This window comes from Cynoglossus semilaevis, chromosome 19, assembly GCF_000523025.1.
Source record: "Cynoglossus semilaevis isolate Cse_v1.0 chromosome 19, Cse_v1.0, whole genome shotgun sequence".
NCBI lineage: Eukaryota > Metazoa > Chordata > Actinopteri > Pleuronectiformes > Cynoglossidae > Cynoglossus > Cynoglossus semilaevis.
The window spans coordinates 14396752-14412078 of record NC_024325.1 but is presented as its reverse complement, the minus strand read 5'-3'; the positions used below and the strand labels follow the sequence as shown (position 1 = coordinate 14412078).

Below are 15327 nucleotides of genomic sequence, written 5' to 3'. Positions count from 1 at the left end.
TCGGGGGGGGGTCTGAGCCACAGCATCCACGGAGGAGGTGATGGAGAGAAGAGGAGGGAGGAAAAAAGAAAAAAGAAAAAAAAAACCCTGCTCCGCTTCTTGTCTAAGTGTCTACACTCAGAGTGTCACCGTGTTGGCGCGGAGCCTCCACATTCTGAGGCAGAGCGGCGCGCAGGAGTTTTAAGTTCTGACACTTGAGAGGCTGCGCTACAGTGCCGCCCATCGCTGCACATATTGGAGGATTTGGGGAGTCTTTGTACCTCAGCCGCGTCTGCAATAGGCAGCAGAGCTGACATTCACACAGGAGGAGGGAGGAGGGAGGGAGGGAGAGGAGGGGGACGAGGGGGGAGGCAGGGACTGGATCGCATGCACAGATGTGATTCATCTAAGAGTTCAGTTCACGATGGGAGAGATTTTTTTTAATCATGACATTCAAACACAACGATGCCCTGCAGGAGAATCATATCAAACTTTACTGCTGCAGCAGTTTAATGTGATCTTCTCTGATGAATTTGGGGGGAAATCTGACTTCTTTTCTCCCCTCAGGGCTGAAGACAGTTTCCAGGTTTCCATCTAAGAAAAAAATAATTCTCTACAATGCCTCTGTGATAATGGCATCTTTAACTTTCAGCATTTTTCCAATTATTTCACAACTTTTTCTCTCAAGGAGAAGCAGAAAAAAATGGAGTTTAAAAAAGTACCTGAGGTCCAGCTTCTTCTTCTCCTCCTCCTCCTTCATCTCCTTCTTCTTCATCTCCTCCTTCTTCTTCATCTCCATCTTCTTCTCCTGTGACACTGATGAGACTGTATTTAAGCGGCACAGTGACTAATGAACCACATCCAATGAATTCATTTAGCTCTTAATAAATACTTTTATGTAACGTTTGATTAAATGTTTGACCCAGTTTGTATGAATTTCATAAGAAAAAAAAATAGCTCTTAATAAATACTTTTATGTAACTTTATCTTTATCTTTTCCTTTGCCCTGAAGTCTGACAACAAAAGAAATAATTCCAACATAAAAAGGCTAATATACTTAGCTCCCAGTTGTTTTAATAATGATTATTTTAAATTATGGTAGAACAAAAAACTAAGCTTAAAGACAAAACATTAGCCCTGAAATATCTAGAAATACAACAGAAATTGTTAAAAATGAAGAAAAAAAAAGAAGAAAAAAAACAACCAATGACCAAAAGGCAGAAATAAACCATAAGTTTAAATTTATCAGAAAAATCACCAACAAAGCAAAAAAAAAAAAAAAAAGTAGCGACAGAAAACCCTGGAACAAAAACAGCTTAGACAAAAGTTTAGAAAACAAACAAACAAAACAGAACAGACTAAAAAGTAAAAAACAAAATAGCAAAACAGTTTGGGAAACAAAACTAAAAGTTGGTAAAAAATAAAATAAAAATTACAGTAAGTTGGCCGAAATACAAAAACAAATTTGGGTTAAATTAACCTGATGAAAAATAATAAATCATCATTATTAATAAAAATATGTTTTGGACCATTTTTTTTTCTCAAATTATTCTAGAAAACACAGAGCGTTAACTGAGCAGCGACGACGTGTGACTTTGACCAGAAACGCCAAGAAACTCCTCATTTTCCCCCAAATCTCTGGGCGTTAGCGTCTAACGGGGCATAAATTAAAGTGTTAATATTTAAAGTCAGCGCTTGTTGTTGCTTATTTCATATTAATGTATGCATTCATGCATTTATTCATCTTTTTTTTCTGGGTGTCATTTATTTTTGGCTGTGAAGGTTGGCCACTGAGACACACTGACCCTCTTACAAACAAGAAACATTCAAGACTTGTGTTTACCCAGAATGCCGTCCTGGACGCCGTCCTTTCACATGTGTAAACACCAGCATAATGCAAGAGGATGCAAAAACTGCCCGGGGGTGGCGGGAGTCTGAGGTCGAAGGATGTGTTTTCATTCGTCAGGGACCAAACAACGGTGATGAAAATTGTTCCTGGTGTCGGGGGACAATCTCTGCTGCCAGACCATCATCGCCGCCGCCATCGTCCACGGAGGGAGGGGAGGCAGCGGAGAACAAACATCCACGGCCGGCTGTTTTGATGTCATCACTCTTCTGTTTATTTCACACTGTGGCTCTGGCATCAAACTGTGATCAAACAGCAGTGAGTCACAAACTGGACAGAAAGTTCTGCAGAGACACAGAGTGGAGCGGTTCCACCCCCCCAACAAACTCTACTGTATTTTATCAAACGAGGGCAGTTGGGGGGGGGGCACAGAGGGCAGATCAAAAGTTTTTGGGAAACAGAAATGACACTTCAGTCTAAAGTCGTCTGCTGCGCTGGTTTAAAAATGTTGTCAGAGTCAAAGATCAACCTTCACCTCAGGTGTTGAGACAAGGAAACTGAGAGGAAAATAACTTTGTAAAGGAGGGAGGAAGGGAAGGTGGGGGAGAGCAGAAGGGAAGAAAAGAGGAAAAGAGAGGAAAGAAGGTAGGAGGAAAGGAAAGAAGGAAGGAAGGTAGGTAGGAAGGTAGGGAGGAGGGAGAGAAGGAGGGAAAGAAAGTAAGGAAGGGGAGAAGGTAGGAAGGAGTGGTAGGAAGGAGTGAAAGAAGGAAAGAAAGAAGGAAGAAAGGGAAAAAGTAAGGATGTAAGGAAGAGAAGGGAAGGAGAAAAAAGACAGAGTCAATTCCATCTGTTTGTTCCTCAGTCTTCACCTCTGACCTCTCACAGTCTCACTGGAGGAAACACACACACACAGGAAATGATTCCGTACACTCAGCTGAAGTCGTCATTCCTCCACAGCCAACAATAAAACCTTTCTCCTCCGGTCGCCTCCTGCTGATGAACGCTCTCGTCTCCTGCTCCGCTGAATATTCATCGCACCTTTAACGGCGCACGTGTGTGTGTGTGTGTTCAGTTAAATTAGCCGGTGTGATGAGCAGGGACTATACTGTCATTTACAGACAGGATTTTTACTCAAATGCAACAACCTGATGGGCTCCATCCTCCTGCCTCTCCCTCCCTCACCCTGCCTCACCCCAGTTCTGGTTCATTATGTCACCTTTTGAATCTCCTACGTTCAGTGAACAGCCTCAAACAGCAGACATTTCTACGTGTGTCCTTATCAGAGCTGAGCAGACGCTGAGACGGAGGACGTTGGTCTGAAGGAGTCTGGACCGGCTGAATTTTTTTTTTTTGGCAGACTTCTCTGGAGGTGACGGGAGTAAAGAGTGAGGGTTTGAGATTGAGTCAATGAGGAGGACATGAACACGCTCATGTTCCCCACACTCATTACCTGACTCACCCACTGGGAGGCGGTGATCAGCGGGGGCCCAGGATTACAGACTCCAGTTTTGTCAGCCCTAATGTTCAATTCTTAGGCTTTGTTCCTGATCACTGCTCCCCCGCGTCTGTCATCAGACACAGATCTTTAATATTCCCTCTCATCTGTCCAAATGCATTCTCCTCTCACGCTGCAGATCACATCAGAGTGCTGTCTCCCCCCTCTCTCTCTACCTCTCTCCTCTCTCATTCTCTCCCTCCTTCTCCTCCTCCTGTACAGTCACAGGAGGAGTCTTTTTTTTTCCAGCGTGTAGAAAGGAGTATGACAGCTGGAAAAGCTGGAGGTGCCGTGTACTTGGAGATAACAAGGCACCGGGAAGCCTCTAAGTCCCTGGCTTAAAAAAAAAAAAAAAAAAAAGCTGGTGGGTGAGGAGTGAGGAACAAACTGTGAGGTGAGGTTGAAAAGTCACGTTTTGTTACATCAGGATTTCACCTCAGTTACTGTTACAAAAGTAAATGTTTCGATTCTAAGAAGGGGATTATATTCAAACTCTGGCCCCTGTTACACCTGTGGCACACGTATGTCTTTTATGTGGCCCATGGTTTTTGTAGCCCACATATAAATAACTAAAAGAAAATGTCATTAAGATACATTCATTGATCTAAAGGATATATTTAGACACATTGATTAATTTAACATTTTGCTTTTTAACTAATGTTGACCATCCTGATGACCTTTAAGCTATTCTTAACCATATGTTAGTAGCATTTTGGCTAACATATAGCTATTGTTTTTTTGCTATTTTACTCCCAAATGATATATAATATTGTGTGCAGTTTACTAACTTGCTAGCTTCATTAATTTTTGGCACGCTACTTGCTAACATCCAGCTTTTTAATTGCTATTAAATTTAATTAACTCACACGTCACAATATGTTTCACAAATGAACTGTACGGCAGTGTTTAAGATGACCAATAAAAACAGCCAATAATCCGACTAGAAGTCAGGAATGCGTTCCTGTACAAATGGATCTAGTCTGAATGAGCGCCCAGCGACTGTACGAGCGTCTGGAGCGGAGCCATCTGAGGATAATCATCACCTCGGTTTAGGATCACACAGCTGCTACTCTCAGGCTTTCAGCACTTAGAATCAATGAAAGCCGAAGCCCCCCCCCAACCCCCATCACTCAGTCCCTGCTGCTCCTGCTCCACCACCACCACAACTGCACAACAACCTGCTGCTCCTGCAGGAGTCCCAGGCTTTCAAGCAGCGCCCGACGAGAAGAAACCACTGATTTCAAGCCCCAACTGTGGGTCCAGCCTGCAATTACGCTCCGTCTGGGTCAGCTGGGAGTTTGAAGGGAAGCAAGCCCCCCTCCTCCTCCCACCACCACCATCACCCTTTGCCCCCCCACCCCCCTCTCTCACCACTGTCCCATCAAGCAGCGGTTCACACAGTGACCTAGAAAAGCACCAAGTTCCACATCTGGTCCATCTTTGTTCCTGTATTACAGTCGTGAAAATGTGGGCATTCAGAGGAAACACCCGGAACAAACAGACACGTCCGAGCGGCCGCTGCTCTGTAATCACGCACACACAATGAGTACGTGAGTTTACACCAAGTGCTGCTCTGGTAAACGTTTACTGTCTGCTGAAACTGCCAGTTTGTTCCTGCATGAGTGTGTGTCTCTCTCTCTCACACACACACACACAGGATTAACATGCTGCATTGACTTTCAGTGTGAGGAACAAGGTTGTTTGCATGAATTACAGGCCGAGTGTGTAAATATCAGTTGCAGCTCATCAGTGAATCTGTGGGAAAAGTCGAGGAAAACCAGACGTTTCCTTCACCACTGCGCTGCTTCTAAGCTGCTGCTGCTTCTAAGCTGCTTCTTCTTCTTCTTTAAATCTTTTCCCCCCAGGTTCATAATCACAGCTGCATTTTTATCCCATTAACGTCATGTAGTATTTACACTGAATTGTGAGGAAATGTCTCCTGTCAGCTGCTGGGCTTTTTGACGTGTCTCCTCCAGAATGTTTTTTTTTTTTTCATGTGATTTCACAGAGGGGGGATGAGACTAATGAAGAACAAGTCTGCCACAGTCCAGACCACATTAGACACAGGAGCAGCACCTCCAGCCTCCAGCATCAGTCTGCCGTGACTGCCCGCTTGTTTTGGTCACTGCAGCTCCTGTGGCTTTTTGGAGCGAAAGATCGATATCTTGTTAAAGGAGGAGAAGAAACAAGAGCAGAGGGGAGAGGAGGGTAAGGGAGGGGAGAGGCCAAGAGGAGAGGAGAGAAGTACTCACTGCACAAATGTAACTCAGATCTGATTAACTTCCATCTGACAGAACAAAGAAACAAAATTCAAAGTAAGAAAAAAGACTATAATTTTATCTAAATGATGAAAAAAATAATCGTCCAGACAACTGTGACTTACACTTACACAAAAAGAAAGTCAGGAATCTCGATGAAACAAGATTAGATATTAAAATACTGCCCTCTAGTGGTCAATTACTTAATTTCAGGAACAGGCTCGTTCAAAAGGCAAACAAATAAATACACTGCGGAGTTCTTTGATGATGACATAGAGAATTTGAACTTTATATTTCATAAAAAACCGGAAAATTCTCAGGTTCGAACTTGGACGTTTTGTAATGTTGAGCCAAAGATGAACCCACCAGCACTGCAGCTGTTCCTGATGAAAACATTACAGGTTTACAGTTGTTTGCATGATTGACCCTATTGGTAAACAAAATGCAGCCCCAAATCATTACAGATTCAGTTCTGGCTTTAGTCCTGATTTTTAGTTGTCTTTAAAATAAGACTTTTGATGCTAAGGTGAGAAAAATGTTAACCAAACTTCTTGATCTGAGATGTTCTAAGAGCTCAGCTAAAGTCCTTCTCAGGAACACTTTGTCGGAGCAAAGTGATGATTAAAGACTTTGCTCCGGAGCAGAATCTTAAACCGTGGAACACTCCAGTCCTCAGGGACTGTTTCTGATCTGAAGTGCTGAACGTCGTCCGAGGACTTCTTCAGGAAGTTCTTCAGACACATCCAGACACTTAGATGCTTAAAAATAAAATTCATCTTCTATATGAAGCGTTTCTCTCTCCACTGACAGCTGACATTATGGGAGTCTGTGGGATTCCTCCCCCTCCCTGAGATAAACGCTGCTCAGAGTCAGTGTGAAAGCAGCCAGTGGACATAAAGAGAGAGCAGAGGGTGGTCTGAGGGGCTAATGACAAAGTCCTCTCTGTTACTGCACAACTGAAGGAACATGGCGTGCAGCTGCTCCGAGGGCGAGCCTCGGTTTGGACGACACTCCCCTCCGTACGCCTCTGATCTTCACCTTGTTCTGTCAGCTGTTCTCTCACTCTTCACTCCTCCTTCATCAGCTCAGTGTTTTCAGTAAACCAATCAGAGAGAGAGACTATTTTACTGTCAAACTTCACATCTTCATCCTGTCAACACCTGGAGCTCCAGGCCTGAGGGGTTTCCTGAAGAATGTCCTATTGAAAACCATTCTCAGAAAACCACCACCACCACCATCACTATCATCACCATCACCATCACCATCGTCGTTATCATCATGGTCAACAAAGTCATCATCCATCCATTCATATTATTTTAAATTTGTATTATATCATCATGGTCAACAAAGTCATCATCCATCCATCCATATTATTTTAAATTTGTGTTTCCTCAACATTCGAAATCGTCAAGCAAAACTCTGAGCTGTTAGTCTGAACAATTTTTCCACATTTTCTGTTTGATTTGTATTAATTCATGGCTCAACTAAAATAAAGAAACTTACTATTTACATATTTTAGCCATTATAAAGAAACTTACTATTTACATATTTTAGCTGCAGTCGCTAGTTTTCTTTTTTAGCCATTTTTGTAAAATTTTTTATATGAAAATTAATGAGTCCAATAAAATTATATTTTACTACCAATAAAAACTTCAGAACAAATTACCTGCAAATTTACACCTGCAATTTTACATTTATATAATAATTCAAATTCATAAATCCCCGTAAATAAATAGATCTGCAGCTCTACTGGTGACATTTGTAGAGATTTTTATTTTTATTTTTTACTGTAACAAATCTCTCAGTGAAATGTCAGACACTCGTCAATGTCAGCGGATTCACAGTCTGCCGATCGATGGACGTCAAACCTGTCAGAAGGTTCGGGGAATGTTTCAGAGTGGATGGAGGCTGAGTGACGGGCGAGGAGCTGCGCCGTGACAGCACAGTTGGAAACATTAAAAAAACAAGAGCCACATAATAAAGAGAAAACCTAAGTCTCTTCACTCTCAATCACTGAGCCTAAAGCTACTGCTGCTGCTGCTGCTGCTCCAAACTCAGGCTGCTTAAAGACTTTTTGTTTACTAGGCTTCCTGGCTCTACCATAAACAAGCTAAAGTCGCCCGTGGCTCAGAGTCCTTAAGACGCAATCTTCAAGTGCTGTATCAAAAGACTCAGAAGTTTCTGCAGAAAGTTGTTGCAGAGAAAAAGTAAGCCAGAATTATAAAGGATGAGCTAGAGGACTGGAGTCCACAGATTTAAGAGTCCAACCGTCTGCTGCTTTAAACACACACACTGGCCTTTTCTAAAAGAGAGATGTTTTCACAAGTTCTCTGATCAGAAGCTGCCGACCAAGACACAGGAGGAGAAGAAGAAAAACTCTGGACTGGACTGGAGTGTAGCACATGTGCTGTAGTAAAAATTACAGACACTAGTACTATATATATATAAAAACTTCACAATTAAAGACCCATGGGAAACTGAAGAAAAATATGAGTTTAGCTGCATATTATCCCAAGATCTGCATGTTTGCTCTGAGGCCAACTTGATGTATTTTACTGAGGCTCAGAGGATTATGGATTCTCAGATCTGTGATAAAGAAAACTCTTCCTCCTGGCAGTGATGCAGTGATGAAGTTTACTGTTTCCATTAGACATGGCAGCAAATCTTAGAAAAAGTAAAAAAAAAACTGCCTTATCATTATTTTTGTTCTTATTATATAGAACAGAAAAATAAATATGAAAAATGACGATCATCTGATGACGATGATAATCCTCTTTCCTTTTAAATATGTATAACGACAGAAATGTTTTCAGAAACACATACGACTAAAAATCTATCTAATAACTTCACGTTCTGCTTCGTGTAAATTTTGCTCATGAAACAAACGTTGACTGTGACTCCAAACCAACGGCAACGAAAACTGCAGACTTTCCCTCTGGCTGCTATAGCTATTTTACGACACAAGGGGGCAGGGTCGCGTCGTTGGTCTAATTAAATAATTTTCCACTGCAGAGCCGCAAATGTCTTATTAATCAGAAACCATGAAGTGTGATGTCACCTGAGAATCTGGTTAATTAGAGTTTGAGCTTTCACACGGCCGCGCGCGGGTTAATTAGAGTTTGAGCTTTCACACGACCGCGCTCGCTCGCGCACACACACACACACCTGCTGTATGTGTTTGTGTGATAGATGTGTTGAAATGAGGTGAAAATGAGCAGAGCTGGGCAGACTGACGGTGGTCTCATCACTCCCCTTCCCTTCCCTCACCCTCTGGTCCGACATTTCTTCACTCGACCCTCTGACCTGTGGCTACTGCTCGGGCTCTTATCTCCGCTGACACTGTGCGGGAGCAGAAGATCTCATTTTAGATCTGCTGTCTCCAATGGGAGGCCAAGAAGCTCCAACTCAATGTGTCACCTGCGAGGCAGGCGGAGCACCGAGGACAGAAGAGGAGGAGTCGGTGTCGGAAGTCACTGTGTCATGTCCACCATCTTTGAAATGAGTAAACGATTGTAGTCGTTGGGGGGAAACTCGTCCTAACAGAAACACCGCTTCGACTTTACCCCGCTATTTAACATTTATCTTGTTTCTCACTGTTTTAGTGATTTATTTATTTCAAACATTTTGGGATAATTCGACATTATTGGTTTTGTTTCTATGGACTTACCTTTCGCTGTATCTTTACACTGTTTCACTTCCGGGTTCTGATCGCTTCTTCCACAGGCCACGCCCACATCCGTGCTCACCTGCTCAGGTTCCTCTATTGGGTTTTAAATGAAAAGATTTGTTTATCTTTTATTTATTTCCAATATGCTGTTTCAACATAACGGGGTTTTTTTATATTTTGTTTTGCAGACAAAAATATGTCATAAAAATTGGAGGTTGTGAAGTTAACTTGAGAATTAATCTAACTACTGAGGACAAACAAATGTGAGCAAAAATAGTTCTTTAACAGTGACCTCTCCGGGTCAACAGCAGTACTGCAGTGAGGTTGTAACTTTTTTGTGAAGTGAGTTGAAGAAAGTATAATAATCATCATAATTCATGTTTTTTTATCTTTCATAAAGTCCCTAACGACCGCTTTAAACTCTATTAAACTCAACTAAAACTCCCTTGTGGGATAACACCAACCACTTACATTTATTAGGTAAGAAGACGGGAGTCCAAGCAGAAGACGCTGCCCCACATGGGTGGTCTCACTAAGACCTACTGTCTCAGTGCTACAGTCTCTACCACTGCACCAGCTGAAGCTCAATGTGACCAGGAAAGGTCAAAGGGCAGAGGCCAGATGACCGGAGACCCCAAGGTGTCCAATAAAATTACAAAAACCCTTGTTAAAACAAAGACTAACGACAGAAGTCGACCTGCTGTGTGTGGTCTGCTGCCCCCCTCATGATGGGCAGTAAAAAAAAGGGTGTGTGTGTTTGTGTGTCAGGGTAGATATTTATATATTTAACAATTAACTTTTAAATCACAACTTAATTCAGATTTGTTAAACTTTTACCACTTCCTAACTTACTGTATATCTATAATAAAACAATGATTTAATTTTCTCACCTGCACCTAATACGGTGATAACAAATCAAAATGTTTCAGTTTTTAGTTAACATTTTTACAATGTTAAACTTTGAGCAAAGTTCTCAAGGTCTAATCTATAAGATGTCTAACCTTTCTAAGTCAAGATACATACTTTATATTTTAAATTTTATTTCTATTTTAGATCGTTTAAACCTGGGTGGTTTGCACAACTACAGCATACTGTACTCGCACGTTTTTACTCTAATAAATTTGTTAAAACCCTGTGGTAATGAGTGGAACCTGGAATTAGTTTTTTTGTGTAAAGTACCGATGTTATTGTGTGACCTGACAGAGGGCAGCAAAGATCCACCAGGTGAACAGTGTGACGTCAGAGTTCATTTGCCAGGATACCGTTTATTTGTACAAATGCTGAATAATCATCAAATGTATAAGACAAACAGTACACATGTTAAATAAAAAATAACCTAAATTAAATAAAATTTGACAAAAAAGGACAGAATTTATTTTTATTGATAATGGTGATTTATTCTGATTTTACAAAGATAGAAAAAAAATTTTCTTTTTTCTCATCTTTTAAAATCCATTCCTGGATGCAGCCACATTGTGATGCAGCACACAAAAAACATGATGCAGACAGACAGCGGACCAAGTGTTAGCATTAGGCAGAATCGACCTTAAATATCTGTATATATTTATCCTCTGGAGAGTCAGTGTCAGTGTCGGGCCCAGGATCATCACTACGTTGACATATACGCCATGGATTCTGCTGCAGGAGTCATTACAACGTCCACCAGGGAAAACCAGCATCAGTCAACTTGTCCTCCCACTCTGTCTCTGGGAATGATGCGCAGCTCCGAGCCATGCTTTAAAAACACGTTTCCTGCAGACACGGGACAGAGACGGAGCGGCTCGTCAGGATCATACTTCATTATCTGCTCTTTTAATATGCAGGTGTCTCTGTGGACGTCAGTGCCGAAACGCTCTATTAACAAGGTGTCGTCGCAGCAGGGAAAACTCTCCCAATGACTCCTCCTCCTTGAACTTTCACTAACGACAGTTAAACAAGGATAAAAACGGAAAAAATAATTCTTTCTCCTCTGTTTGTTTGTGTGTGTTTTTTTTTTTGGTTTTTTTTTTTACATTCATACGGAGAGACCAGGGTTCAAATGAATGAATACAAATTGTATTTTAGTAATTTGTTTTCAGGAAGCGTAAGATAATTGTCTTCCCAACAAAAGAAGAAAAGATGTGAGATCAGGCTCAGCTGTAATTTACACCTGATCAGTTTCCTCTCCTCTTACCCCCCCTCTGTGCTCAGGGATGTGGACATGAGCATCAGGCTGTGGTGTGTGTGAGAGGAGACAATCTGACAGAGGTGGGTGTGTGAAGTGAACCCAGGCCATTCCAGACAGGTGGGCACGCAGCACGAGGACCGCAGATAAAACGTGTTTCTGCGAAAAACAAAATTAAAAGTAACCTCTGGTTTCCTCAATGTGGCAGAAAAGACCAAACGCTGCCTCCGGTCAGGACAGACACGGCCAAGGCTACGTGTTCAGACTGAGCCTCAGGGAAAAACAGAGAGGAGGCTGACACAGAGGAAAAACAAAACAACAACAACAAACACCACCCAGCAGTGATTCACCAGCAGTCAGCAGTAAAGTGCAGATGTGAAGTTGTGTCTGAGTGAACTGCTCCGTGGGTTGACTCTGCCTCCAGTCACAAACACACTTTTAATTTAGTTAAACACCGAAGCCGCGTCTCCAGGCAGGGTTCTCCGTGTTTCTGATGGAGTTTGGTAGAAAAGAGTGTGCTGAAGTTGCTGCACTTCTGGTTCGTTTCATTCTCAGTGCTTCCTGTTTGCACCTGTTTATGCTTCTGTTCTGAACAGACCTTGAAACTAACTTTTACTCCTTGGCTTCTAAGCCTGTATGAGGTCAGAAAATCAGTGATTTTAGCTCTAATACAGTGGTACTATGAAGATCTATATATCAGGGCTGAATAAGTGTACGTCCATTCCATTCATTATCTCTCCAGAGTCGTGGGGTCACAGGACAGTTTTACTGTTCTATACTTTGTGGCCAGCCTGAGTTGGAGTTCTGTAGCCTTAAATTGATCTGTAAATAAACTCTAGATTACTGCAGTAAAAGCTGTGAAGATAGTGTTTAAACATTTCCTTCTTTTACGATCGGAGTCGATCGTCACATCAACCCCTCTGCTGAAAAAGTCCTCTACATGTACTGTATATACTCTGCATACATTTATCTCTGCTGCTATTTATATTTCTGTATACACGCTGCATATACTTCACATCAACTAAACCGACAACAACTGTGAACAATGACTACATCTACAAAGCTAGTGCTGACGACAAAACAACAAGCTTAATTTTTGTGTTTGAAACAGAGGAACTCACCTGCTGTCTGGGCCGGGTTGATGCCTATTCCATCTGAAAGGAGAAAACAAAAAAAAAAACCTCAATAACAACAACAGAAAATGAAAGTACTGTCGTGCAAATGAGGAAAAACTGGAGAACAAAAAAAAGATCATTTACAATATCAGCTGTTTATCTCTAATGACGCCACACGGAGGTGACAGAAGAAAACAGCAACAATAACAGCGCTGTTGTTATTGGTTCTGCCCTGAGAAATAGACTAAAAAAAAAAAACCTCAACAACAACAACAGAAAATGAAAGTACTGTTGTGAAATGAGGAAAACCTGGAGAACAAAGAAAAGATCATTTACAATATCAGCAACCCTGATATTTAACATCTAATTGTTGCACAGTTAAACACTCGGTTACATCTGTTTCCATATTCATGATGTTTGCAGTTGGGAAATCACATTAGACACAGTGAATACAAACTTAGACAAACGATCCAAATACAGTTCCCAACATATTAATAAAACAAAGTGTCTCCATTAGAAACAACATCCTTGTAAATTATTTTGTAGAAGAAGAGGAGGAAGAGAAAAGGGGCAATTATGAAGAAGAAACACAAAGAAGGGAAAGAAGGAGAACAAAAGAGGAAGACTAAGAAGAGGAACATGAAGATGAAAATGAAGGAGAGGAAGAAGAAGAAAAAGACAACAAAGAAAAACAACAGGGAATTGTTTGTGCTTATTCATCACACCAGAGCCAGGGCAGGATTAAAACCTTCTGCCAAGGGTTGCCCAGACACACAAAAACACACACCCACAAATGTGTATAATCTCTTTTCCTTAGAACTCACCATTAGTAATAATTGCACTTGTTGCTGATGGCACTTTGAACTGAAATGAAAAAAAAAAGTTAGACTCAAATGTTAAACAGATTGTTCCATTTGACCTTATATAAACATTTTTGCTAATGTAATAAAAGACTTGTTTTTGTTCTATTTCACAGGAACTGAGGGCAAAGTCTGTATAAATCATAGAAGGACACAGATTTATCCACCGTGAGTTACGGCGCTCTAACATCCACAGCTTCAAGCAGCTAAAAGCTGCAGACGTCTCAGAAGAAAAGAAATAATTTGTAGGGATATAACTGAGGAAATGACAATGTGTGTGTGTGGACAACTCAGGGACGGGGGGTAAGACTTTCCTACTTTAAGGGGCCGTATCAAAAGTGTGTTTTTGTAAAGGGTGTGACACACTGTTGAGTGTTACACACCCTGTACAGACAGCAGCAATGATCTGAGCACAAGCTGAAGAAGAACGATGACTAAAGAGTGAGGCTGACAGGTAATCATTTATCTCTGCAGCTCACAATGAGATTTCAGTCTAGCTTAGTAAAGGTCATGTATAATTACCCATGCCTGGTTTTTTCCAATTAGCAGTACTGCTGAGTACACATACTTTAATATCTGATACATGACAGTTTAAAGTTTAAAACCAAATGTCACAATAGAGATTCAAAGTAATTATCTTTATCATCAATAAGAAAATCTACTAATTGCCAATGTCACGTTCTAAACGTATAGAGTTATACAAATAGTCCCATGGGCGCTCCTATAAAATCAAACAGAGCTGAAAATGTCTTTATTTTTATTGCTCAAGATGGAAATGTCTGTTGTCAACATCAGTGTAATTTAAACTAGTCATTACCTTGCTGAAAAGAAAAACAAATCCTGAGCTTACCTCCTCAGCTGCAAACTTTAACACTGCTGTGAACGGTGTACTCTCTGGAACACTTAGTCTAAGAAACAGATTAAACAAAACATTGATGAGACACATGTTCTTGATTACCCGACTCGTCATTTGGTGCAGGAATCAGATGCAGATTATTTTAACCTTTGTGGTAAAATCACAGTGATCCATCATCCAAAGCAATACATAAAGTGAAGATGTTAATTTATTAGGAGAGGGCGATTAAACCCTCTCCTCGTACAACACCTGCATCATGGACCAGACTTTGGACATAACTGGTTTTATGCACTACATTTGTTTTCCGACAATAGTGACAATTTGTGTGTGTAATGATGATAGCTTTTGCGTTAAATGCAAGCGTATAAATCTTCTTCGGTCGGCTATAATTCACACATTTTAATAGGATCCTATGCAAAAAAAAAACTTAATCACAGCTTCAGAGTAACAGATGTTGTCGTGTCGCTATTGATGTACAACAATATGTTTAAAACTGCGGAAATAATGATGATCAATAAAGTGTAGTGAAAGCAGGACGAACGGCATATTCTATGATGGTTCGAAATTATTTATTTTCTTTTTAAATGAATGTATATATAACGGGAAAGTGCTGTTTTCAGTGTACTCACACTTTGTATGGGAGCCGGGGATCCGACGTCAGCGTGATTTTAAACGTAACTTTAGACCTGAGAAGAAGAAACACAAACACATGTTATTTAATAGGTCACAACAGTAATTGACATAAGTATTGTATGTTATTTTTATTAGAATAAGACTCACATTTTGACAAGGCGGCTCCGTTAGCTACCTGTTTACTAGACCCGGAAGTCCGAAGGACCCACAACATACACGTCATCCATTTAGTATCAATATAACGTCGTTTTTATGTCAGTTCGCGGTCTTGTATAATGGTTTAATTTTGATAATGAAATTTTAAATACGTTTTCTTAAAAAGGGCTCTGTCGCTATGTATTTAATAAAAAAAAGAAGTTGCAAATTCAATTGAACTGAACAGGCATCACATCGAACTGCTACCATTTACCGTAATTGACTGCAGTAAAGCACACTGACATTTAACTTGCTTGCC

The 15327-nt window shown here is 40.9% G+C and overlaps 1 protein-coding gene and 1 long non-coding RNA gene across 3 annotated transcripts; both read right to left on the bottom strand.

The window, feature by feature from the left end:
• Positions 1–16: 16 nt before the first annotated feature.
• Positions 17–9400, bottom strand: LOC112488633 (uncharacterized). Of its 2 annotated transcripts, XR_003052936.1 has the most exons (3): positions 9246–9394; positions 1823–2127; positions 17–795 (listed from the first exon to the last, which is right to left on the bottom strand). It is a non-coding gene; the product is annotated as an uncharacterized LOC112488633 (long non-coding RNA). The 2 variants fall into 2 exon arrangements; XR_003052935.1 differs by lacking the exon at positions 17–795 and having other exon boundaries at positions 1734–2127; positions 9246–9400.
• Positions 9401–10490: 1090 nt separating this feature from the next.
• Positions 10491–15175, bottom strand: ufm1 (ubiquitin-fold modifier 1). The gene is made up of 6 exons (XM_008333217.3): positions 15021–15175; positions 14870–14926; positions 14235–14292; positions 13349–13388; positions 12531–12563; positions 10491–10997 (listed from the first exon to the last, which is right to left on the bottom strand). Coding segments are annotated over exons 1-6 (264 nt in total). The 5' UTR covers positions 15023–15175; the 3' UTR covers positions 10491–10923.
• Between the last annotated feature and the right edge of the window lie 152 nt (positions 15176–15327).

Bases quoted from the DNA above. Each gene is read 5' to 3' on its own strand.
- ufm1 (XM_008333217.3), bottom strand. The intron at 13,389-14,234 runs GTAAGCTCAGGA...TTTTCATTTCAG, and splicing joins TAAAGTTTGCAGCTGAGGAG to TTCAAAGTGCCATCAGCAAC. The intron at 12,564-13,348 runs GTGAGTTCTAAG...TTCTCCTTTCAG, and splicing joins AAGTGCAATTATTACTAATG to ATGGAATAGGCATCAACCCG.